The 24981-nt window shown below is 47.9% G+C and overlaps 1 protein-coding gene across 2 annotated transcripts in view; it reads left to right on the forward strand.

Annotated features, from left to right (window-relative positions):
* The first annotated feature begins 1690 nt into the window (after positions 1 to 1690).
* Positions 1691 to 24981, forward strand: part of sec63 (SEC63 homolog, protein translocation regulator) — a 38064-nt gene continuing 14773 nt past the window's right edge. Inside the window, exons 1-10 of one of the 2 annotated variants that reach the window (XM_038982369.1) lie at positions 1691 to 1974; positions 6885 to 6984; positions 7624 to 7738; positions 10337 to 10449; positions 15611 to 15672; positions 17103 to 17161; positions 18669 to 18719; positions 20120 to 20228; positions 20451 to 20545; positions 24202 to 24334. In XM_038982369.1, the coding sequence (XP_038838297.1) occupies positions 1851 to 1974; positions 6885 to 6984; positions 7624 to 7738; positions 10337 to 10449; positions 15611 to 15672; positions 17103 to 17161; positions 18669 to 18719; positions 20120 to 20228; positions 20451 to 20545; positions 24202 to 24334 (961 nt within the window). In that variant the 5' untranslated portion in view covers positions 1691 to 1850. The remainder of the gene's footprint in view (positions 1975 to 6884; positions 6985 to 7623; positions 7739 to 10336; positions 10450 to 15610; positions 15673 to 17102; positions 17162 to 18668; positions 18720 to 20119; positions 20229 to 20450; positions 20546 to 24201; positions 24335 to 24981) is intronic. The other variant, XM_038982367.1, reaches the window with a different exon arrangement.

The raw sequence follows: 24981 nt of genomic DNA on the forward strand, positions 1-24981 counted from the left end.
GAGGAGAGGAGCAGGAGAGGATGGAGGAGAGGAGGTTCTCCCATTATACGTAGAGGGAAATAACATTGGTTACATCCCAATCATTGGCCACGCTTCCTCCCATAGTGAGCACTTGTTCACTTCCCTTCACTGATTTGAAACTAAATGACTGGTATAAGAAATATGGTGGAAACTTCCTCTTGAATGTAACCCAGTGGTTCTAAACCTTTTTTGGTTACTGTACCACCAACTACATTGGGCTCTGCCCGAAGTACCCCTGAAGTACTTTCTCATGTACACTTAAGGCCGTTCCATTCTGCCAGACACATTCTGTTAAAGGTCCCCAAAGCACACACATCCCTGGGTCGCTCCTCTTTTCAGTTCGCTGCAGCTAGCGACTGGAACGAGCTGCAACAAACACTCAAACTGGACAGTTTTTATCTCAATCATGGACACTCTTACTGACAGTTGTGGCTGCTTCACGTGATGTATTGTTGTCTCTACCTTCTTGCCCTTTGTGCTGTTGTTTGTGCCCAATAATGTTTGTACCATGTTTTGTGCTGCTACCATGTTGTGTTGCTACCATGTTGTTGTCATGTTGTGTTGCTACCATGCTGTTTTGTCATGTGTTGCTGCCTTGCTATGTCGTCTTTGGTCTCTCTTTATGTAGTGTTGTGTTGTCTCTCTTGTCGTGATGTGTGTTTTGTCCTATATTTATATTTTATTTACTTTTAATAACCAGCCCCCGCCAAGGGCCTTCTGGTAGGCCATCATTGTAAATAATAATTTGTTCTTAACGGACTTGCCTAGTTAAATAAAGGTTAAATGAAAATAAAAAAGGCCAGTAAGCCTATGGCCTTAAATATCTTAAGATGTCCGCATGCTTCCCATCCGAAACAGTTCATGCATATATTATAACTACATTTTGTACCCCCTGTGGATAGGCCAAGTTACCCCCTAATACCCCACTAGTACCCTGGGTTGAGAACCACAGGTCTACCCTATGGCTCCACCAATCCAATGCTTTTAGAAGTAGTAAACTCAACTTAAACTCGACTCAATTTGAAAGATCATCAAAGTAAAATTGTAAAGAGCATCTAATTTCATATTGTAATACAATGACGTTTCTAATTCTTGAATGCCTGAATATTAAATTGGTCACTTTGATGAACATGATCATTTGAATTAGAAGACAACGTAAGAGAACCATTTAAAACGTCTGAAAATAAACATATATATATATATATTGTTCCTGACTTTACATTTGATCTAAGTCATTAGATTTGATGGGTTTATTATAGACAGTATTGCCTATTATAAAGCGCGTTTCAGTACAGCGCGAACCTAACGTAGCAGACATAAGAGAAACACGTTTTTTTTTCTAGAAGGTATACAGCTTTTGTCAAAAGGGACTTTTCGTAGCAGGTTTAGAAGTTACGCAACAGGTTAGGATAATTAACGTAGCAGTTTAGGATAATTAGGTTAGGAAAGGGGTTAGGGTTAGGGAAAATTTACAAAATAAAATCTACTTTTGATTTAAACTTTTGACAAAAGCTGTATCCCATCTAGCTTAGTAGCCAAGTACAGTTTCAAAGCTGTAAGTAATATCCAATACTAACCACTAGGTGGAAACATAACAATAGGGACAAGTTTCCGGTTACACAGACGAAGAAGAAGAAGAAGAACGGAAGCAGAAACTAACCCACTGCGCAGGCGTAAACCACGTACCCGATCTCTCGCAGCATCGCGCTGTTTTGGCCCTATGTTAGCTGGTGCCTGATCAGTGGTGTGTGTCAAGTCATACATACTGGGCTTGATTGGGAAGGCATAGCGGTGGAGAAGAAGGGGGACCCTAGACGCCCCGCGACGAAATGGCCGGGCAACAGTTTCAGTACGATGACAGCGGCAACACATTTTTCTACTTCCTAACGTCATTCGTTGGACTCATCGTCATCCCAGCCACATATTACCTCTGGCCCCGAGATCAGAATGCGGGTAAGGCCCCGATGTATACGACAAGATAGCATCGCCTAGCTAGCATGCTAAAGTTGGTTAGTTGGCTAAGTATGCTGTGTGTGTGATGGGTGAAGTTAGCTAGCCTGCTAACTAACAAATTCGATTAGCCAGTTCTGAGACGGACCACCACTAGCTACAGAGTTTTTCTTGCCAGCCAACTCTGTTGCTAGCTAGCTACATTCGCATGTTGTAGTTACCTAACGGTAACTAGCTGGCTGGCTGAAATACACAGAACAACAAGTAGTTAACTGACGTTACCAACTCTGCATTGCTAGGGGTGCTATGAAGCGTCATGCCCAATCTCGCTGCGTTCGTGTTTACATAACTAAGAAGCTAGCTACGAGCTAGCTAACTTTTTATTTTTTATTTGATACTGTATCAGTCTGATAACATCAGTGCCAATAACACATAACTAGCTAGTATTTCTCGTTCAGCTTAAAGTTTGGCTGGTGACTTAGCCAGCTAGCTGCGTCAGTTAGCTATATAACAAATGGTCCCGTCTAGCTAGCTAACTTTAGCTAGCTAGTTAACGGGTTACTCTGAATTTTACGTGGTCTTGCAAAATACTCTTTGCGACGTTCGTTACGTATGCTGCTGTTGACGTTAGCCAACGTTCGTGGGGGGTGCTAGCTAGCTAACTTGTATTTATTTAGTCACTTGGTTGATAACTAAGTAAAGCATTGGAAGGTTTTTGATATGGCCGTGAGGTTGAATTCATACAGGGGGGGGGGGGGGTAAATAAACACGTTTACCTTAGTATTGTAGCTATATCGTCACAGCTGTCTGTTATGCTAACGTTACCCGTGAAGTAACGTTAGCGGACTCAACTTCACTTCACGGTGAATGAAGTTTCTGATGTATTTCATCAACGGTGTGGATCCGAGACCGGGCTTTGTGGATCTTGCTCCTACTACATCGATTCGACCAAGGTCAATACTTAAAATAAAATATGAAACGTCCACCTTGTACCTATGTTTGTCCTCTGTAGTTGCTTGCCATTCTTTGTCTGCTGAAATTAATACTTTTTTCAATAACCGGTAATCAAATAGTACCCCCAAATGTTTTCTTGTTGAGATTCAATTGGCATATGCACATTAGCGCCGAGTTGCCATCTTAGAGCAACAGCAATGAGCAAACAGTCGGTGGTGGTATTTGAATAACGTTTATTTAAAAAAGTATGGGTTTTAGAAAACAAAGAATTGCATTCAACTACAGGGGACAAACATGGGTACAAGGTGTGCGTTTCATAATTTAAAGAAAATGAAGTATTGACCTTGGGCGATGTAGTTGGAGCTAGATACCACAAAGCCTGGTCTCAGCTCCACGCGATTGGTGACGTTCATTATGAACTTCCTTCTCCGTGGAATTTAGTCTGCCACCCAGGAAACAGTGTAGCCCCCCTGTATCCATTTGACAACGTGGAAATCGTATCAGACTATATGAATCGATGGCTACACCTAATGTCAGAATTGAAAATACCAGTGCAACATACAGACTGAGACTCCATGTACATCTAGCTAGATGACCTGTATGTTTGTGCAAAGAAGACATCCACATGTTGTTGAGAAGTCTACTACTAGCAGACTAGCCTGGCAGTAGCCTAGCCTAGCCCTGGCAGCAGGGGCATAGGCCTGGGTGGACACAGGCCCACCAACTGGGGAGCCAGGTCCACCCAATCAGATTGAGCAAAACAAATCATTTATTATTATTAATACTATCATTACAAATGTTGGCCCATCCAAATCTCTGCAGGCCCTCCCACTAACGAATTTCTGGCTATGTCCCTGCTAGGTGGCCAATATAGTACAGTAGGTAAGCTTCCAAAATAAACCATATTGCTGGATTTTATATAGAAGCGTGTAGGGCTGACCCCATTTAGTTGACTGGTCGATAGGTTGTTGGTCGATCGGGATTTCTTTAGTAAAAAAAAAAAAGATGGTGTATAAGATACAAAGCCTGGTCTCCTGAGTGGACTGATCCATTGTGGAGGCCGTGGGGACGGAACAGTCCGTCACTAAGACATGTGCTACTGATATTGTATATGATTAAGGACAATGGTGCAACACTAATAAATAAATATATATATATATATATATATTTTTATAACAAATGCTTTTTCTCCTGTGTTTGATAGCGGTCGCTGTCTGCAGTTCTGAAACATCAGTCCCACTGTTGAATTGGTACCTTTTCCTAGACCGTGTTGCTATGTGCATAATAGCAGAGTTAACCAGTATATTGGTGTTGAGAACAATGTGGCGGAAGCAGCAGCAGAGTTAGGAGACGAGAAAACAGCTGTTGCCTTAATTGTCAGGCGAGAAGAAACTCCCAACTTTAATTAGGTCTATAATCAATAGCTTAACTGTTAAATGTGCCTGGTTCTATAAATCATCCATAGATATCTACAGAAATAAGACACATCCTGTTGCCTGTTTGAGTGTTTGTTTAATAGCCTACTAATTCCATGAGCTCCAAGCCTTACGCAACAACAAAATGTCGGATAAACAATTTAACAAATTTTGCTATTTTTAATAGTGATATGACATTTTTGGCCGATATCGTGGTATTGTAAACACATCGTTCGTGGCCGGTGTTTGCTTGTTTGCAGACTTCTTTTGTACCGTTTTGACAGTGTTACTGTATCTTTCTTGACATGCAAAGACCCAAACGGCGTTCCATAGTATGTGGTGAAGCTAATAGCAGTGACGCTATTACCGCGTAACTCCGGTAGGGCAACATCTGAAAAATAGCGCACTTGGTAACGTATGGTGTAGCCGTTGCGCTACCAGTCGGCGAAAGCCAACATCACCACACACAGAACGGTTGATTGTCAAGGGTAATGAATTCCATTATCTTTGTGTTAATGAATTTCACCTTTGAGTTGTCTCTCTGAAATGTTCTTACTCTTTTAAATGACTGCTCGACTTGTTGACCGCTCGATCCACGCAGAAGACATTTTGTGGGCTAGTTTGGGAATGCTGTGTTGCACGTGTAGCGTGACATTTTACACGGCGTCATTACGTCATGTACCAACGTTATGTAGGTATGCACGGTAGTTTTGACATCGGTTTTTAACATCGCCGTTAAACTAGACATCGCCGTTAAACTAGACATCGCCGTTAAACTAGACATCGCCGTTAAACTAGACATCGGGTCATTAAACTAAATGTTGGCATTTTTAGCTAAATCGTCCGATTCCAATATGTTCACCGATATATCGTGCATCCCAAATTTAAAAAAAATATTTACTATACTGTTATAAAAGTTTTATTAGAACAGCCTTTCTGGTTTTACTTGTAATTTATGTAGTGTTTAAATTGTTCCAAAATATTATATTAATAATAACCCTCCTTTTTCTTAATCTCCATATTGTTATTATTATGATAATTTAAAGTATTGTCATTATCTTTAGTAGGTTTAGTATAGCAGCCTTGTATAAGCACCACTGAGTTGTAGGCCTTAGAGTGCATTCTGGTTAGTCTTTATAGCGTAACTTACTTAGGCCTATATTGCAATACTTAGTGTAATTATAAACTACTGTATCAATCACTTATTTGTTCATGTAATCACACGGCATATGAGTCATTCATGATTTGAAATGCAGTCAAGCATTTTAGTTATAAAATAACAAAGCGACCCGTTGAATAATTACCTTATACAATAACCTCACTGTTCCGTTTCTCCAATTCATAAACAAATCCATGCGACTTTTTTATTTATTAGTCTTGGCTGTTATAAAGTCTTTACAACAAAATAAAAAAATGTACCTGTTACAACACTCTCTGGTACGCTTTCCATTTATTTAGTGTTTACGCTGTGCCAAACAGTCCGATAGGGATAGCGTAATCTAAAAGCATCTGTTTACATACAATATGCACACGTCACTTCCTCCTTCATCTCCAGTATATTAGATAGGACGTCATTGTCAATAACAATTTGTTCTTAACTGACTTAAAGGTTAAATCATTTTTAATATATATATATATATATTTTTTTTTTTTTATAAATATATGTCACCTAGTCCAATTTTATTCCACACATCTGCTTTACCCTTTACCTCGCGTGAGAAACCAAACATTCCCGGTTCGAGTTTATTTTTCACATCTACGTCCATTTAGCTCTCACGTGTTTTTCGAAGTTTGTTTATAACCAATTTATTGACGTGAATATGATATAGGTCGGACCCTATTGGTCACGTGCATGCGACGCATACGTGTGTCACGTAAAGAGAGCAAGCGTTAGAATGAATGGGAATGAATGAAGTGGGAATGGGAATGGGAATGGGAATGTTTTTTCCTAACAAATGAGGGTTTTGTTAAATGAACTTTTCAGTCAGAAATGGGGAGGGGCGGCTGTCGGCTTTCTCTGGGGAGGGGAGGGCGGCTGTCGGCTTTCTCTGGGAGGGGAGGGGCTGTGCGCTTTCTCTGGGAGGGGGGGGGCTGTCGCTTTCTCTGGGGGAGGGAGGGGGGCTGTCGGCTTTCTCTGGGGGAGGGGAGGGGGCTGTCGGCTTTCTCTGGGGAGGGGGAGGGCTGTCGGCTTCTCTGGGAGGGAGGGGGGCTGTCGGCTTTCTCTGGGGGGAGGGAGGGGGCTGTCGGCTTTCTCTGGGGGGGGAGGGGGGCTGTCGGCTTTCTCTGGGGGAGGGGAGGGGGGGGGCTGTCGGCTTTCGCTGGGGGGGGGGCTGTCGGCTTTCGCTGGGGCTGTGGCTTCTCTGGGAGGGGGGGGGCTGTCGGCTTTCTCTGGGGGAGGGGGAGGGGGGCTGTCGGCTTTCTCTGGGGGGGAGGGGGGCTGTCGGCTTTCTCTGAGGGAGGGGGGGGGTTATTTTACTCTAAACACTTCTATGAACACACATCCACATGTGTGTGACTCCCTGTCTAACGTGTGTGTGACCCCAGAACAGCTGCGTCTGAAGAGCCTGCGGAAGGTCCATGGACGGTGTCTGTGGTACCGTCTCCGCTTGATGAAGTCACAGCAGAGCATCATACCCACACTAAAGTGAGTCACTTCTCTAATGAACCAGAAACTAGTTGTCTCTCTTTCTTTCTGTGTGTCTCTCTCTCTTTCTGTGTGTCTCTCTCTCTCTTTCTGTGTGTCTCTCTCTCTCTTTCTGTGTGTCTCTCTCTCTTTCTGTGTGTCTCTCTCTCTTTCTGTGTGTCTCTCTCTCTTTCTGTGTGTCTCTCTCTCTTTCTGTGTGTCTCTCTCTTTCTTTCTGTGTGTCTCTCTTTCTTTCTGTGTGTCTCTCTCTCTTTCTGTGTGTCTCTCTCTTTCTGTGTGTCTCTCGCTTTCTCGCTCTCTGTGTGTCTCTCTCTCTGTCTCTCGCGCTCTCTCTCTTTCTGTGTGTGTCGCTCTCTCTCTCTTTCTGTGTGTGTCTCGCTCTCTCTCTGTGTCTCTCACGCTCTCTCTTTCTGTATGTCTCTCGCTCTGTCTGTCGCTCTCTCTTTCTCTCTCTCAGTGTGTCTCTCTCTGTCTTTCTCTCTCTGTCTTTCTCTCTCTGTGTGTCTCTCTCTCTCTCTCTGTGTGTCTCTCTCTCTCTCTCTGTCTCTCTCTCTCTCTCTCTCTCTCTTTCTGTGTCTCTCTCTCTCTGACTTTCTGTGTGTGTGTGTGTGTGTGATAACCTGTTGTTTGTGTGTATAGGAAAGCAGGCCTATTGTTTGGCTGGGCTGTATTTCTGCTGCTGGCCTACAAAGTGTCCAAGCTGGACCGAGAGTACCAGGAGTACAACCCTTATGAAGTCCTCGGCCTGGACCAGGTAATACACACACTACTTGACCAAATAATGTTGACACATGCTCCTTGAATATGGAGTTGGTCCCCCCTTTGCTGCTATAACAGCCTCCGCTCTTCTGGGAAGGCTTTCCCCTAGATGTTGGAACATTGCTGCTATAACAGCATAGGGAAGGAGGGGGACATGCGCTAAAGCTCACCATCTTGGGAAGGCTCCTGTCTCTAGACTGAAAACATTTGGAAGCACTAGGGACATTGCTGCTATAACAGCCTCCATCTTCTGGGAAGGCCTTCCACTAGATGTTGGAACATTGCTGCTATCACCCCACTCTTCTGGGAAGCCTCACTAGATGTTGGAACATTGTGCTATAACACCTCCACTCTTCTGGGAAGGCTTTCCGATGTTGGAACATTGCTGCTATAACAGCTCCACTCTTCTGGGAAGGCTTTCCACTAGATGTTGGAAATTGCTGTATAAACACCTCCACTTTTGGAAGCCTTCCACTAGATGTTGGAACATTGCTCTATAACAGCCTCCACTCTTCTGGGAAGGCTCCTAGATGTTGGAACATTGCTGCTATACAGCCTCCCTCTTCTGGGAAGGCTTTCCACTAGATGTTGGACATTGCTGCTGTAACAGCCTCCACTCTTCTGGGAAGGCTTCCACTAGATGTTGGAACATTGCTGCTATAACAGCCTCCACTCTTCTGGAAGGCTTTCCACTAGATATTGGAACATTGCTGTTATAACAGCCTCCACTCTTCTGGGAAGGCTTTCCACTAGATGTGAACATTGCTGATAACAGCCTCCACTCTTCTGGGAAGGCTTTCCACTAGATGTTGGAACATTGCTGCTATAACAGCCTCCACTCTTCTGGGAAGGCTTTCCATAGATGTTGGAACATTGCTGCTGTAACAGCCTCCACTCTTCTGGAAGGCCTTCCACTAGGATGTTGGAACATTGCTGCTATAACAGCCTCCACTCTTCTGGAAGGCTTTCACTAGATGTTGGAACATTGCGCTATAACAGCCTCCACTCTTCTGGGTCATTCCACTAGATGTGGAACATTGCTGCTATAACAGCCTCACTCTTCTGGAAGTCATTCCACTAGATGTTGGAACATTGCTGCTATACAGCTCCACTCTTCTGGGAAGGCTTTCACTAGATGTTGGAACATTGCTGCTATAACAGCCTCCGCTCTTCTGGGAAGGCTTTCCACTAGATGTTGGAACATTGCTGCTATAACGCCTCGCTCTTCTGGAAGGCTTTCCACTAGATGTTGGAACATTGCTGCTATAACAGCCTCCACTCTTCTGGGAAGGCTTTCCCTAGATGTTGGAACATTGCTGCTATAACAGCCTCCACTCTTCTGGGAAGGCTTTCCACTAGATGTTGGAACATTGCTGCTATAACAGCCTCCGCTCTTCTGGGAAGGTTTTCCACTAGATGTTGGAACATTGCTGCTATAACAGCCTCCGCTCTTCTGGGAAGGCTTTCCACTAGATGTTGGAACATTTGCTGCTATAACAGCCTCCACTCTTCTGGGAAGGCTTTCCACTAGATGTTGGAACATTGCTGCTATAACAGCCTCCACTCTCTGGGAAGGCTTTCCACTAGATGTTGGAACATTGCTGCTATAACAGACTCCACTCTTCTGGGAAGCTTTCCACTAGATGTTGGAACATTGCTACTATAACAGCCTCCACTCTTCAGGAAGGCTTTCCACTAGATGTTGGAACATTGCTGCTGTAACAGCCTCCACTCTTCTGGGAAGGCTTTCCACTAGATGTTGAACATTGCTGCTGTACAGCCTCCACTCTTCTGGGAAGGCTTTCCACTAGATGTTGGAACATTGCTGCTATAACAGCCTCCACTCTTCTGGAAGTTTCCACTAGATGTTGGAACATTGCTGCTATAACAGCCTCCACTCTTCAGGGAAGGCTTTCCACTAGATGTTGGAACATTGCTGCTATAACAGCCTCCACTCTCTGGAAGGCTTTCCACTAGATGTTGAACATTGCTGCTATAACAGCCTCCTCTCTCTGGAAGGCTTTCCACTAGATGTTGGAACATTGCTGCTATAACAGCCTCCACTCTTCTGGGAAGGCTTTCCACTAGATGTTGAACATTGCTGCTATAACAGCCTCCACTCTTCTGGAAGGCTTTCCACTAGATGTTGGAACATTGCTGCTATAACAGCCTCCACTCTTCTGGGAAGCTTTCACTAGATGTTGAACATTCTGCAGGGACTTCTTCCATTAAGCCACAAGAGCATTAGTGAGGTCGGCCACTGATGTTGGGCGATTAGACCTGGCTCGCAGTCGGCGTTCCAATTCATCCCAAAGGTGTTCGATGGGGTTGAGGTCAGGGCTCTGTGCAGGCCAGTCAAGTTCTTCCACACCGATCTCAACAAACCATTTCTGTATGGACCTCGTTTTGTCCACGGGGGGGTATTGTCATGCTGAAACAGGAAAGGGCCTTCCCAAAACTGTTGCCACAAAGTTGGAAGCACAGAATCTTCTAGAATGTTGTTGCACTGACAGACGTGTACAGATACATAGCCATTAAGAGAAACAATATGGATTGAACAGTTGTAGACGTGTGTGTGTGTGTGTGTGTGTAGGGAGCGTCTGTATCAGAGATTAAGAAGCAGTACCGTCTGCTGTCGCTGAAGTTCCATCCTGATAAAGGAGGAGATGAAGACTTGTTCATGAGGATCGCCAAAGCACACTCCGCGTAAGTCTGTCTCTGTCTGTCTCTGTCTGTCTCTGTCTGTCTCTGTCTGTCTCTGTCTGTGTCTCTGTCTGTGTCTCTGTCTGTGTCTCTGTCTGTGTCTCTGTCTGTCTCTGTCTGTGTCTCTGTCTGTCTCTGTGTGAACTAGATTATATAACAATGTTAATATGAATCAATGGGTGTTTCTCAATATGCATACTACCATGCTACACTCTCATGGTCCGAGTGCATTCTCCGACCACGTTCTCTTGACTACGTTCTTGTGAGGACGAGAGTGTGGAGAACACATAAAACAATACATTTGAGAACCACTCCGAGCAGCACCTCCCCTACTGTATTACCTCACGCTGAGCAGCACTCCCCCTACTGTATTACCTCAGCACTCCCCTACTGTATTATCTCACGCTGAGCACACTCCCTACTGATTACTCACCTGAGCACACTCCCTACTGTATACCTCACGCTGAGCAGCACTCCCCTACTGTATTACCTCACGCTGAGCAGCAGCAGCACTCCCCCTACTGTATTACCTCACGTGAGCAGCACTCCCTCTACTGTTACCTCACGCTGAGCAGCACTCCCCTACTGTATTACCTCACGCTGAGCAGCACTCCCTCTACTGTATTACCTCACGCTGAGCACACTCCCCTACTGTATTACCTCACGCTGAGCACACTCCCCTACTGTATTACCTCACCTGAGCAGCACTCCCTCTACGTGATTACCTCAGCACTCCTCACTGTATTACCTAGCACTCCCCCTACTGTATTATCTCACGCTGAGCAGCACTCCCCCTACTGTATTACCTCACGCTGAGCGCACTCCCTCTACTGTATTACCTCACGCTGAGCAGCACTCCCCTACTGTTTACCTCACGCTGAGCAGCACACTCCCCCTACTGTATTAACTCACGCTGACAGCACTCCCCCTACTGTTATTACCTCACGCTGAGCACACTCCCCTACTGTATTACCTCACGCTGACAGCACTCCCCCTACTGTATTACCTCACGCTGAGCAGCACTCCCCTACTGTATACTCACGCTGACAGCACTCCCTATGTATTACTCACGCTGAGCAGCACTCCTCTACTGTATTACCTCAGCACCTCCCCTACTGTATTACCTCACTCTGAGCAGCACTCCCCCTACTGTATACCTCCGCTAGAGCACACTCCCCCTACTGTATTACCTCAGCAACTCCCCTACTGTTACCTCACGCGGAGCACCCCTCCCCCTACTGTATTACCTCACGCGGAGCAGCACTCCCCTACTGTATTACTCCACTAGCAGCACTCCCCCTACTGTATTACCTCACGCCGAGCAGCACTCCCCCTACTGTATTACCTCACGCTGAGCAGCACTCCCCCTACTGTATTACCTCGACTCGAGCAGCACCCCCCTACTGTATTACCTCACGCTGAGCAGCCCTCCCCCCTACTGTATTACCTCACCTCGAGCAGCCTCCCCCTACTGTATTACCTCACGCTGAGCACCCCCCCTACTGTATTACCCACGCTGAGCACACTCCCCCTACTGTATTACCTCACGCTGAGCAGCACTCCCCCTACTGTATTACCTCACACTGAGCAGCACTCCCCCTACTGTATTACCTCACGCCGAGCAGCACTCCCCTACTGTATTACCTCACGCTGGCGGGCACTCCCCTACTGTATTACCTCACGCTGAGCAGCACTCCCCCTACTGTATTACCTCACGCTGAGCAGCACTCCCCCTACGTATTACCTCACGCTGAGCAGCACTCCCCTACTGTATTACCTCAGCACTCCCCCTACTGTATTACTCACTCTGAGCAGCACCTCCACTATTATTACCTCAGCACTCCCCCTACTGTATCCTCACGCTGAGCAGCACTCCCCCTTACTGTATTACCTCACGCTGAGCAGCACCCTCTACTGTATTACCTCAGCACTCCCCCTACTGTATTACCTCACGCTGAGCAGCACTCCCCCTCCTGTATTAACTCACGCTGAGCAGCATCCCCCTACTGTATTACCTCACGCTGAGCAGCACTCCCCTACTGTATTACCTCACGCTGAGCAGCACTCCCTACTGTATTACCTCACGCTGAGCAGCACTCCCTCACTGTATTACCTCACGCTGAGCAGCACTCCCTCTACTGTATTCCCACGCTGAGCACATCCCCCTACTGTAACCTCACGCTGAGCAGCACTCCCCTACTGTATTACCTCAGCACTCCCTACTGTATTACCTCCGCGAGCAGCACTCCCCTACTGTATTACCTCACGCTGAGCAGCACTCCCCTACTGTATTACCTCACGCTGAGCAGCACTCCCCTACTGTATTACCTCACGCTGAGCAGCACTCCCTACTGTATTACCTACGCTGAGCAGCACTCCCTCTACTGTATTACCTCACGCTGAGCAGCACTCCCCTACTGTATTACCTCACGCTGAGCAGCACCTCCCCTACTGGTATTACCTCACGCTGAGCAGCACTCCTACGTATTACCTCACCTACCTGAGCAGCACTCCCCTACTGTATTACCTCACGCTAAGCAGCACTCCCCTACTGTATTACCTCACGCTGAGCAGCACCCCCCTACTGTATTACCTCACGCTGACAGCACCCCTACGTATACCTCAGCACTCCCCCTACTGTATTACCTACGCTGAGCAGCACTCCCTCTACTGTATTACCTCAGCACTCCCCTACTGTATTACCTCACGCTGACCAGCACTCCCTCTACTGTATTACCTCAGCACTCCCCCTACTGTATTACCTCACGCTGAGCAGCACTCCCCTACTGTATTACTCACGCTGAGCAGCACCCCCTACTGTATTACCTCAGCACCCCCTACTGTATTACCTCACGCTGAGCAGCCCTCCCCCTACTGTATTACCTCACGCTGAGCAGCACTCCCCCTCTTGTATTACCTCACGCTGAGCAGCACTCCCCTACTGTATTACCTCACGCTGAGCAGCACTGCATCCCCTACTGTATTACCTCACGCTGAGCAGCACTCCCTCTACTGTATTACCTCACCTGAGCAGCACTCCCCTACTGTATTCCTCACGCTGAGCAGCACCTCCCTACTGTATTACCTCACGCTGAGCAGCACTCCCCCTACTGTATTACCTCACGCTGAGCAGCACTCCCCCTACTGTATTACTCACGCTAAGCACACTCCCCTACTGTATTACTCACGCTGGGCAGCACCCCCCTACTGTATACCTCACGCTGAGCAAGCACTCCCCTACTGTATTACCTCAGCACTCCCCCTACTTATTACCTCACGCTGAGCAGCACTCCCTCTACTGTATCCTCAGCACTCCCCTACTGTATTACCTCACGCTGGAGCACACTCCCTCTACTGTATTACCTCACACTCCCCTACTGTTTACCTCACGCTGAGCAGCACTCCCCTACTGTATTACCTCACCTGAGCAGCACTCCTCTACTGTATTACCTCACGCTGAGCAGCACTCCCTCTACTGTATTACCTCACCGCTGAGCAGCACCCCCCTACTGTCTTACCTCACGCGAGCCACTCCCCTACTGTATTACCTCAGCACTCCCCCTAATGTATTACCTAGCCACTCCCCTACTGTATTACCTCACGCTGAGCAGCACTCCCCCTACTAGTTACTCACGCTGAGCACACTCCCTCTACTGTATTCCTCACGCTGAGCAGCCCTCCCCTACTGTATTACCTCACGCTGAGCAGCACTCCCTACTGTATTACCTCACGCTGAGCCCTCCCTACTGTATACCTCACGCTGAGCAGCACTCCCCTACTGTATTACCTCACGCTGAGCAGCACTCTCCTACTGTATTACCTCACGCTGAGCAGCACTCCCCTACTTTATACCTCACTGAGCAGCACTCCCCTACTGTATTACCTCACGCTGAGCAGCACTCCCCCTACTGTATTACCTCACGCTAAGCAGCACTCCCCCTACTGTATTATCTCACGCTGAGCAGCACTCCCCCTACTGTATTACCTCACGCTAAGCAGCACTCCCCCTACTGTATTACCTCACGCTGAGCAGCACTCCCCCTACTGTATTACCTCAGCACTCCCCCTACTGTATTATCTCACTCTGAGCAGCACTCCCCCTACTGTATTACTCAGCACTCCCCTACTGTATTATCTCACGCTGAGCAGCACTCCCCCTACTGTATTACCTCCACGCTAAGCAGCACTCCCCCTACTGTATTACCTCACTCTGAGCAGCACCCCCTACGTATTACTCACTCTGAGCAGCACTCCCCTACTGTATTACCTCATAGCACTCCCCCTACTGTATATCTCACGCTGAGCAGCACTCCCCCTACTGTATTACCTCACGCTAAGCACACCCCCCCTACTGTATTACCTCACGCTGAGCAGCCCTCCCCCTACTGTATTACCTCACGCTGAGCACCACTCCCCCTACTGTATTACCTCACGCTGAGCAGCACCCCCCCTACTGTATTACCTCACCATTCACTGAATCTTCTTCCAGACAGAACAATGACAACAATAGAGACAAAACAAGATATACACACAGTTTTTACTTCATAACTATCAGCTCGATATGTGAGAATTGTAATAATCTAGTTAGCCTGCTAGTTAAACAGGCAAAAATGACCTACACTAATGTTATTCAAGGGAGATGTACATTTGTTGTGAGTAGCTAACAATTCTTCGTGGCTATCTGGCTAGCTGTCAGTACTAGTAGCTAGCCAGTTAGCCCTATTGACTTATTATGGGATCGCTCTCTACTCTAAGTAGGCAGGTAAACATGCCCATATTGATCACAGCATGTATTTATTAACGTATCAAGATATCAAATATTGTAGTCTGGTAACATATGAGACGTGAATAGGCAACGTTTCATTCCCGAGTGTATTTGCTCTCGTTTCAGCTCAAATAATGGCTGCCATTTTGATTTCAAGGACATTTGCGTCATATATTTTTGTCTGTTGAAGCTTTCATCGACGCATGTCCGAACGAAGTATGCATTTCAGAAGGGCCCTCTGTGCGCCGTGTGGCATACTTTGATTTGGACTCGTACTCCCACCTTCCATCGTTCTCCGGTTTGCGTGCTCGGAGCACGGTAGTATGCATTTTGAGAAACACCCAATGTGTTTCCTTCATCTAGTAACTTTCTTCCTTTCCGACCCTTTTTTTCCCCCAGGCTGACCAATGACGAGTCAAGACAGAACTGGGAGACCTACGGCAACCCAGATGGTCCAAGAGGTACATCTAGTCAACAACCTGGTTCAACTTCTCAATGTTATCATATTTTAATAATAATTTCATTGATGCTACGTCCCAAGTGTGTCTCCTTCCTCCAAAAGTGTGCACTTGCTCCACCAATCCAATGCTTTTAGACTAGTGGACACTTCGGAGGAAAGGAGATCGTGGAGCGTCACGTACCTCTGGACTCTAATTCAGGCCCGCGGGTGGTTTGGCTAATACAAATAAAATAAATATGTTTTTTTCCCAAAACTGTGAAGAAATTTGAATGGACCTACGTATTTAGTCTCTTCACTGTGTCCAGCTTGATAAGACTTTGATAAGTCTCGTCACTGTGTCCAGCTTGATAAGTCTCTTCACTGTGTCCAGATTGATAAGACTTTGATAAGTCTCGTCACTGTGTCCAGCTTGATGAGACATTGATAGTCTCGTCACTGTGTCCACTTGTAATCCGTCACTGTGTCAGCTTGAAGTCATTGATAAGCTCTCACTGTGTCCGCTTGATAAGTCTCGTCACTGTGCCACTTGATGGACATTGATAAGCTCGTCACTGTGTCCACGTGATAAGACATTGATAAGTTCTTCACGTGTCCTTGATAGACTTGATAGTCCTTCACTGTGTCCGCTTGATAAGACATTTGAATAGTCTCTTCACTGTGTCCAGCTTGATAAGTCTCGTCACTGTGTCCAGCTTGATGAGACATTGATAAGTCTCTTCACTGTGTCCAGCTTGATAAGACATTGATAGTCTCGTCACTGTGTCCAGCTTGATAAGTCTCGTCACTGTGTCCAGCTTGATGAGACATAAGTCTCTTCACTGTGTCCAGCTTGATAAGTCATTGATAAGTCTCGTCACTGTGTCCAGCTTGATAAGTCATTGATAAGTCTCGTCACTGTGTCCAGCTTGATAAGACATTGCTAGTCTCGTCACTGTGTCCAGCTTGATAAGTCATTGATAAGTCTCTTCACTGTGTCCAGCTTGATAAGTCTCTTCACTGTGTCCAGCTTGATAAGACATTGATAAGTCTCGTCACTGTGTCCAGCTTGATAAGTCATTGATAGTCTCGTCACTGTGTCCAGCTTGATAAGTCATTGATAAGTCTCGTCACTGTGTCCAGCTTGATAAGTCATTGATAAGTCTCGTCACTGTGTCCAGCTTGACAACAGTCATCTAAATCAAAGCTAGACAGTCAGGGAGCATCAAATATTCCAAAAGCGATGGATAGAGGGAAATGTTTTTGCTCATTTTGATGGCGTGGAAATATAATCATTTTTAAGTGTGACCGTCCGGACCTCGTTGAAGACCGAATGTGCCCCCCCACCCCCCCTTACCGGGACAAAATTAGTTTGAAACCCCTGGTCTAGTTCCATTTAAACAATCTACATTTCATGTCTCCTCCTTTCTCCTCCTCCTCTCCCTCCTACTCCAGCCACTAGTTTTGGCATCGCTCTGCCTGCGTGGATCGTAGACTCCAAGAACTCTATGCTGGTATGTATTTTTCCTGTTAGGTTTTATCCACCTGTTGTTTATACATTACTGAGTTAACAGATCTCTCCCTCACCCCCTCTCTCTCTCCCTCTCTCCCTCACCCCCTCTCTCTCTCCCTCTCTCCCTCACCCCCTCTCTCTCTGTCCTCTCTCTCTCCTCCCCTCACCCCCTCTCTCTCTCTCTCTCTCCCTCACCCCTCTCTCTCTCTCTCTCTCCTCACCCCTCTCTCTCTCTCTCTCTCTCCTCACCCCTCTCTCTCTCTCTCTCTCTCTCCCCCCCCCCTCTCTTTCTCTCTCTCTCTCTCTCCCTCACCCCCTCTCTCTCTCTCTCTCTCTCCCTCACCCCCTCTCTTTCTCTCTCTCTCTCCCTCACCCCTCTCTTTCTCTCGTCTCTCTCCCTCACCCCCCCTCTCTTTCTCTCTGTCTCTCTCCCTCACCCCTCTCTTTTCTCTCTGTCCTCTCCCTCACCCCTCTCTTTCTCTCTTCTCTCTCCTCACCCCCCTCTCTCTCTCTCTGTCTCTCTCCCTCACCCCCTCTCTTTCTCTCTGTCTCTCTCCCTCACCCCTCTCTCTGTCTCTCTCCCTCACCCCCTCTCTCTGTCTCTCTCCCTCACCCCCTCTCTCTGTCTCTCTCCCTCACCCCCTCTCTCTGTCTCTCTCCTCACCCTCTCCTCTGTCTCTCTCCCTTCACCCCCTCTCTCTGTCCCCCTGTCTCTCTCTGTCCCCCTGTCTCTCTGTCTCTGTCTCTCACCCCCTCTCTGTCTCTCTCTCTCTCCGTCTCTCTCTCTGTCTCTCCTCTCCCTCACCCCCCCTCTCTCTCCGTCTCTCGCTCTGTCTCTCTGTCTCTCTCTCTCTCCTCTGTCTCGCTCTCTCTCCCTCTCCGTCTCTCTCTCTGTCTCTGTCTCTCACCCCCTCTGTCTCCCTCTCTCACCCCCTCTCCCCCTCCCCCCCCTCCCTCTCTCACCCCCTCTCTCCTCTGTCTCCCTCTCTCTCCCCCCTCTCCCCCCCCTCTCTCCCCCCCCCCTCCCTCTCTCTCCCCCCCCCTCCATCTCTCTCCCCCCCCCCTCTCCGTCTCTCTCCCCCCCTCCCCCTCTCCCCCCCCCCTCTCTGTCTCTGTCTCTCTCCCTCTCTGTCTCCCCCTCTCCCCCCCCCCTCTCTGTCTCTCTCTCTCTGTCTGTCTCTGTCTCGCTCTCTGTCTCTCTCCGTCTCTCTCTCTGTCTCTCACCCCCTCTCTGTCTCTCTCCGTCTCTCACCCCCTCTGTCTCTCTCTCTCTCTCCCCCCCCCCTCTCTGTCTCTCTCTCTCTCCCCCCCCCCCACCCCCTCTCTGTCTCTCACCCCCTCTCTGTCTCTCACCCCCTCTCTGTCTCTCTCTCTCTCTCTCTCCTCTGTCTCTCTCTCCCTCTCCCCCCCCCCCCCCTCTGTCTCTCTCCCTCTCCGTCTCTCTCTCTGTCTCTGTCTCTCACCCCCTCTCTCTGTCTCTCCCCCCCCCCCCCCCTCTCTGTCTCTAGGTATTGCTGGTCTATGGTCTAGCCTTCATGGTCATCCTACCTGTTGTTGTGGTAAGAGACCTCTGTTACCATAGAAACTCAGATCTGTGTGTGTGTTGCTTGGGCAATACACTAGTATACGGTATAAACGGTGTATTTCAAAAATACTGATGGAATGATTTTCAATACCGTCTCGTGGGCGGTGCTTAGAACTATAATAAATATGTCTCAAATGATCTCCAGCTCAGGGCTCCAGCTTTGCAGCTGGTTTACTAACTTGCTAGCTAACTTGCTAGCTAAGTGGATAGATGTCAAGGTCAAGGCTGCAGTCCAAACACGTTATTTTTCCCCCCCCTCAGCCCTTGCGCTAGCCACTTTGCCTCGGGGGGGGGGGGATCTAGTCCAAACCGGATGCAGTTTGTTTGCCATCTTAAGTGGAAGTCCAGTTCACTGACGTTGGACCCCTCGGCCCCTGATTTAGCTCGAGGGAGCGAGTGAACATCTTTGGTCACTTGCGAGATTGATATGACCCACAATTCAATGCAAACTGTAGTCACATGTCAAACTCTGGTGGCCGTGAAGTGTCAAATGTAATCAAGGCTGCATTTTCGGCATGTCAGAAAAAAGTATGAAGCTACCTTGCTAAAATAAATAAATATATATATTCACACACACATTGATTTTAGCGTTGGTAAATTGGCTTAGTCTCATAGTGAGGAGCCTATAATACGTTGCTAGATTCATAAACATGTTTTTTTGCAATTCTGAAATATATTGGAATAAATGACCAAACTATAAAACTAGCTAGCCGGCAATGGGTAACTGTAGCTAGCTAGCTACCTGACAGAAGTGCTGGCTAGATACGTTAGCTTACTAGGTTTAGGGGCTGAGGGGTTTAGGGGCTGAGGGGTTTGGGGGCTGAGAGGGGTTTGGGGGCTGAGAGGGGTTTGGGGGCTGAGAGGGGTTTGGGGGCTGAGAGGGGTTTGGGGGCTGAGAGGGGTTTGGGGGCTGAGAGGGGTTTGGGGGCTGAGAGGGGTTTGGGGGCAGAGAGGGGTTTGGGGGCAGAGAGGGGTTTGGGGGCAGAGGGGTTTAGGGGCCGAGAGGTTTGGGGGCCGAGGGGGGTTTGGGGGCCGAGGGGGGTTTGGGGGCCGAGAGGGGTTTGGGGGCCGAGAGGGGTTTGGGGCTGAGTGCTATCTACTTTGAGTTTGAAACGCAGCCCAAGCTTCTTGATGACAGCAGAGACGTTCAACCCCTTCCTGGATCAAAATCCCTGCTGCCTACATTGTTTTGTTCGTCTCCCAAAAAAGATCGCTTATTATTATATAAACGGAAACGGTATGCAAATCTGAGTACCTCCCAACAACTAACCAATGGTACGGAAACGGTATGAACTTCTGGAAACCTCCCAACCCTCGTCTCTGCTCTTCTCTAGTTCCTTCAATCTTTCCTCAACTCTCTCTTCTCCACCTCAGGGTACGTGGTGGTATCGGTCTATACGTTACAGTGGAGACCAGATACTAATCAACACAACACAACTCTTCATGCACTTTATGTACAAGACGCCTAACATGAACATGAAACGTGAGTTAACCGCAGTTTAAAGGGATACTTCACCCAAATTAGAAAATTACACATTTTGTTTCCTTACCGTGTAATCAGTCTATGGACCAGGTGTGACAACAAACCATGCTTTGGCTTAGGTTACCTGGCCACTGTTTCCAAATGCTAACTTTCTAGCATTTGTGGCACAAATCGAATTAGTCAATGGTACTGATATTATCATTTTTCACGCTTCATGTGTAGGGTTATCCATGGTGTTGACGGCTGCGTTCGAGTTTGACCCCCGCAGCAACAAAGAGGCCACCATACGACCCACGGACAACATCCAAGTACCACAGGTAAAGTAGTGCCTGTCGTTCTGCTTGCCTGTCTGTCTGCCTGCCTGTCTGTCTGCCTGCCTGTCGTTCTGCCTGCCTGTCGTTCTGCCTGCCTGTCGTTCTGCCTGCCTGTCGTTCTGCCTGCCTGTCGTTCTGCCTGCCTGTCGTTCTGCCTGCCTGTCGTTCTGCCTGCCTGTCTGTCTGCCTGCCTGTCGTTCTGCCTGCCTGTCGTTCTGCCTGCCTGTCGGTCTGCCTGCCTGTCGGTCTGCCTGCCTGTCGGTCTGCCTGCCTGTCGGTCTGCCTGCCTGTCGTTCTGCCTGCCTGTCGTTCTGCCTGCCTGTCGGTCTGCCTTAGGGATGCAAACTAGTCACTTTTCGTTGAAATTCAGTTTTGAATCCAAAATAAGTGACCTTCGTGATTCGTGTAGATCCGGTGAGAAAAGTTCATGGGGTGGGGGGGGGCTTTGGATCAGGCTACTGGTTGTTCGTGGGGGGGGGGTGGGCTTTGGATCAGACTACTGGTTGTTCGTGGGGTGGGGGGGCTTTGGATCAGACTACTAGTTGTTCGTGGGGTGGGGGGGCTTTGGATCAGACTACTGGTTGTTCGTGGGGTGGGGGGGGGGGGGGGGGCTTTGGATCAGACTACTGGTTGTTCGTGGGGTGGGGGGGGGCTTTGGATCAGACTACTGGTTGTTCGTGGGGTGGGGGGGCTTTGGATCAGACTACTGGTTGTTCGTGGGGTGGGGGGGGCTTTGGATCAGACTACTGGTTGTTCGTGGGGTGGGGGGGCTTTGGATCAGACTACTGGTTGTTCGTGGGGTGGGGGGGGGCTTTGGATCAGACTACTGGTTGTTTGTGGGGTGGGGGGGGGCTTTGGATCAGACTACTGACTGTAAGAGAAAGGGTGATGCACGTTTTGAGCAATACTGGCTGTTATCCAAGGCTCAGCCAATCGCAACAGCAGAATGCAGCACGCCACTGAAGAGAGAAGAGACAACCAGTTTGCCTGTTACGGCGTCAGCGCTCTGGAAAGACCGCAGAGAGTAGAAAGGCAGGTTTCCAGTTACAGCAGCGCGTCCCCTGAACGATAACGATGAGGTAGGTGAGAAGCCTGACCACGGAGACGGGGGTGAGAAGGTGATGGAAGCCGACTTGATGAGCTGTAACCGAAAAACAACTGGCATTTGGGAAAGTTTTGAGGTGAGGGAGAAAGTGCGGTGGAACGAGTATTGTTAGCATTTTAAGTAACGTTATCTTGCTAGCTGGAGCGAATTCTCCGTTAGCGAAGTTAGCCAGAGGAACCTATAGAGGTGAAAGGAACAACACTCCCTCTCTCTCACTACTTCTATACACAGTGGATAAAAGGGATATGCCGGGTGTACTCTCTGCCTGAAAGAGATCGATTATGCCAACAATGGGTCTCATGCTCTGCTGCTGGTACATTGTAGAACAGATGTCCACAGGCAGGAAGTGTACAATGTAATAATGTGCAGTGAAGCACAAAGATATTGTTTCTGTTGTGTTGGACTTGACAGTAACCCCTTTTTACTCAGTGTACATTATTTCTGCACACATGTAACCTTGTGCCCTTGATCTACTGTAGAGACCACTATAATAGAGCAACAATAGAATGTCTGTCTGTTTCATTCTATTTCTAATTTAGAAGTTTTTCCCCCTAAGTGCAATATTTATAAAGGCTGTCATGGTAACAGGCGTTCTATTATAAAGGCTGTCGTGGTAACAGGCGTTCTATTATAAAGGCTGTCGTGGTAACGAGCGTTCTATTATAAAGGCTGTCGTGGTAACAAGCGTTCTATTGTTAAGGCTGTCGTGGTAACTAGCGTTCTATTGTAAAGGCTGTCGTGGTAACGAGCGTTCTATTATAAAGGCTGTCGTGGTAACGAGCGTTCTATTGTAAAGGCTGTCGTGGTAACGAGCGTTCTATTATAAAGGCTGTCGTGGTAACGAGCGTTCTATTGTAAAGGCTGTCGTGGTAACGAGCGTTCTATTGTAAAGGCTGTCGTGGTAACAGGCGTTCTATTGTTAAGGCTGTCGTGGTAACGAGCGTTCTATTATAAAGGCTGTCGTGGTAACGAGCGTTCTATTGTAAAGGCTGTCGTGGTAACGAGCGTTCTATTGTAAAGGCTGTCGTGGTAACGAGCGTTCTATTGTAAAGGCTGTCGTGGTAACAGGCGTTCTGTTATAAAGGCTGTCGTGGTAACAGGCGTTCTATTATAAAGGCTGTCGTGGTAACAAGCGTTCTATTATAAAGGCTGTCGTGGTAACAAGCGTTCTGTTATAAAGGCTGTCGTGGTAACAGGCGTTCTATTATAAAGGCTGTCGTGGTAACAGGCGTTCTATTATAAAGGCTGTCGTGGTAACAAGCGTTCTATTATAAAGGCTGTCGTGGTAACGAGCGTTCTATTGTAAAGGCTGTCGTGGTAACAGGCGTTCTGTTATAAAGGCTGTCGTGGTAACGAGCGTTCTGTTATAAAGGCTGTCGTGGTAACAAGCGTTCTATTATAAAGGCTGTCGTGGTAACAGGCGTTCTATTATACAGGCTGTCATGGTAACAGGCGTTCTATTATACAGGCTGTCGTGGTAACAGGCGTTCTATTATACAGGCTGTCGTGGTAACAAGCGTTCTATTATAAAGGCTGTCGTGGTAACAGGCGTTCTATTATAAAGGCTGTCGTGGTAACAGGCGTTCTTTTATAAAGGCTGTCGTGGTAACAAGCGTTCTATTATAAAGGCTGTCGTGGTAACGAGCGTTCTATTATACAGGCTGTCATGGTAACAGGTGTTCTATTATCATGTAGGTCATATTCTGTTGTTTAATTAGTTACAACCTGCATTTCCCCCTAGCTGGGATTTATTACATGTTTCAGTGCAACAACAAAAAGTGTCACCTTTTTGGTCCCTCACCAGTTTGCTTCCCTGCTGTAGGCCTGTCTGTCTACGTGTCGGTCTCTCTGCCGGCCTGTCTGTCTACGTGTCGGTCTCTCTGCCGGCCTGTCTGTCTACGTGTCGGTCTCTCTGCCGGCCTGTCTGTCTACGTGTCGGTCTCTCTGCCTGCCTGTCTGTCTACGTGTCGGTCTCTCTGCCTGCCTGTCTGTCTACGTGTGGGTCTCTCTGCCGGCCTGTCTGTCTACGTGTCGGTCTCTCTGCCGGCCTGTCTGTCTACGTGTCGGTCTCTCTGCCGGCCTGTCTGTCTACGTGTCGGTCTCTCTGCCGGCCTGTCTGTCTACGTGTCGGTCTCTCTGCCTGCCTGTCTGTCTACGTGTCGGTCTCTCTGCCTGCCTGTCTGTCTACGTGTCGGTCTCTCTGCCGGCCTGTCTGTCTACGTGTCGGTCTCTCTGCCGGCCTGTCTGTCTACGTGTCGGTCTCTCTGCCGGCCTGTCTGTCTACGTGTGGGTCTCTCTGCCGGCCTGTCTGTCTACGTGTCGGTCTCTCTGCCGGCCTGTCTGTCTACGTGTCGGTCTCTCTGCCGGCCTGTCTGTCTACGTGTGGGTCTCTCTGCCGGCCTGTCTGTCTACGTGTCGGTCTCTCTGCCTGCCTGTCTGTCTACGTGTCGGTCTCTCTGCCAGCCTGTCTGTCTACGTGTGGGTCTCTCTCTCTCGGCCTCTCTCGGCCTCTGTCTCTTCTCGGTCTGTTAAACCTCTCCCTGTCTCTCTCTAGCTGATCCGTGAGTTGGGGAACATCAACGTGAAGAAGAAGGAGCCTCCGTTCTGCTACCCGTACAGTCTTAAGGCCCGGGTCCTGGTGTTAGCTCACCTGGCACGCATGGAGGTCTCGGATGACATCGAAGAGGGTACGACACACAGGGCTGCTACGGTAACCGTATTACCGCCACACCGACGGTCACGAGTCATGAAGGCAGTCAAATTCCACGTGACCGTTTAGTCACGGTGATTAGGCTTCTGCAAGCTCAGATGTCGCTGATGGTCATTAGTAGTCTACCAAACTTCCTACCTGCCTGGTACTCAGCACTCTATTGTCCCTCTAATCACTCTGACATCAATACAAATGTGATTGAATAATCTAATCAAACACTTCATGAGAGCCCATGAGCTCATGTTGCGTAACATTTATATAGGCTGTGCAATTGTGTGATAAAACAGAGTGATGGCCTCTATTAAAAAGAGGAGGATCCCATCAGCTTTCTATAGGCCAGGCCTACAATATTTTTTTTCTCAACTTTCCTAATATTCAGCACATTGCTTGTCTTTACAACAGGAGTATAGCCTACCTGGCTGGCATGAACATGGACCACGGGAAAAGCATCCTCCATTCACTATTTTTATTAATTTAATGTATTTAATCTTTATTTAACTCGGCAAGTCCGTTAAGAACAAATTCTTATTTACAATGACGGCCTACCAAAAGGCAAAGGCCTCCTGCGGGGACGGGGATAAAAAAAAATATATATATATATATATACATATACAGACAGAGAAC

Source organism: Salvelinus namaycush, unplaced genomic scaffold (assembly GCF_016432855.1).
Source record: "Salvelinus namaycush isolate Seneca unplaced genomic scaffold, SaNama_1.0 Scaffold1144, whole genome shotgun sequence".
NCBI lineage: Eukaryota > Metazoa > Chordata > Actinopteri > Salmoniformes > Salmonidae > Salvelinus > Salvelinus namaycush.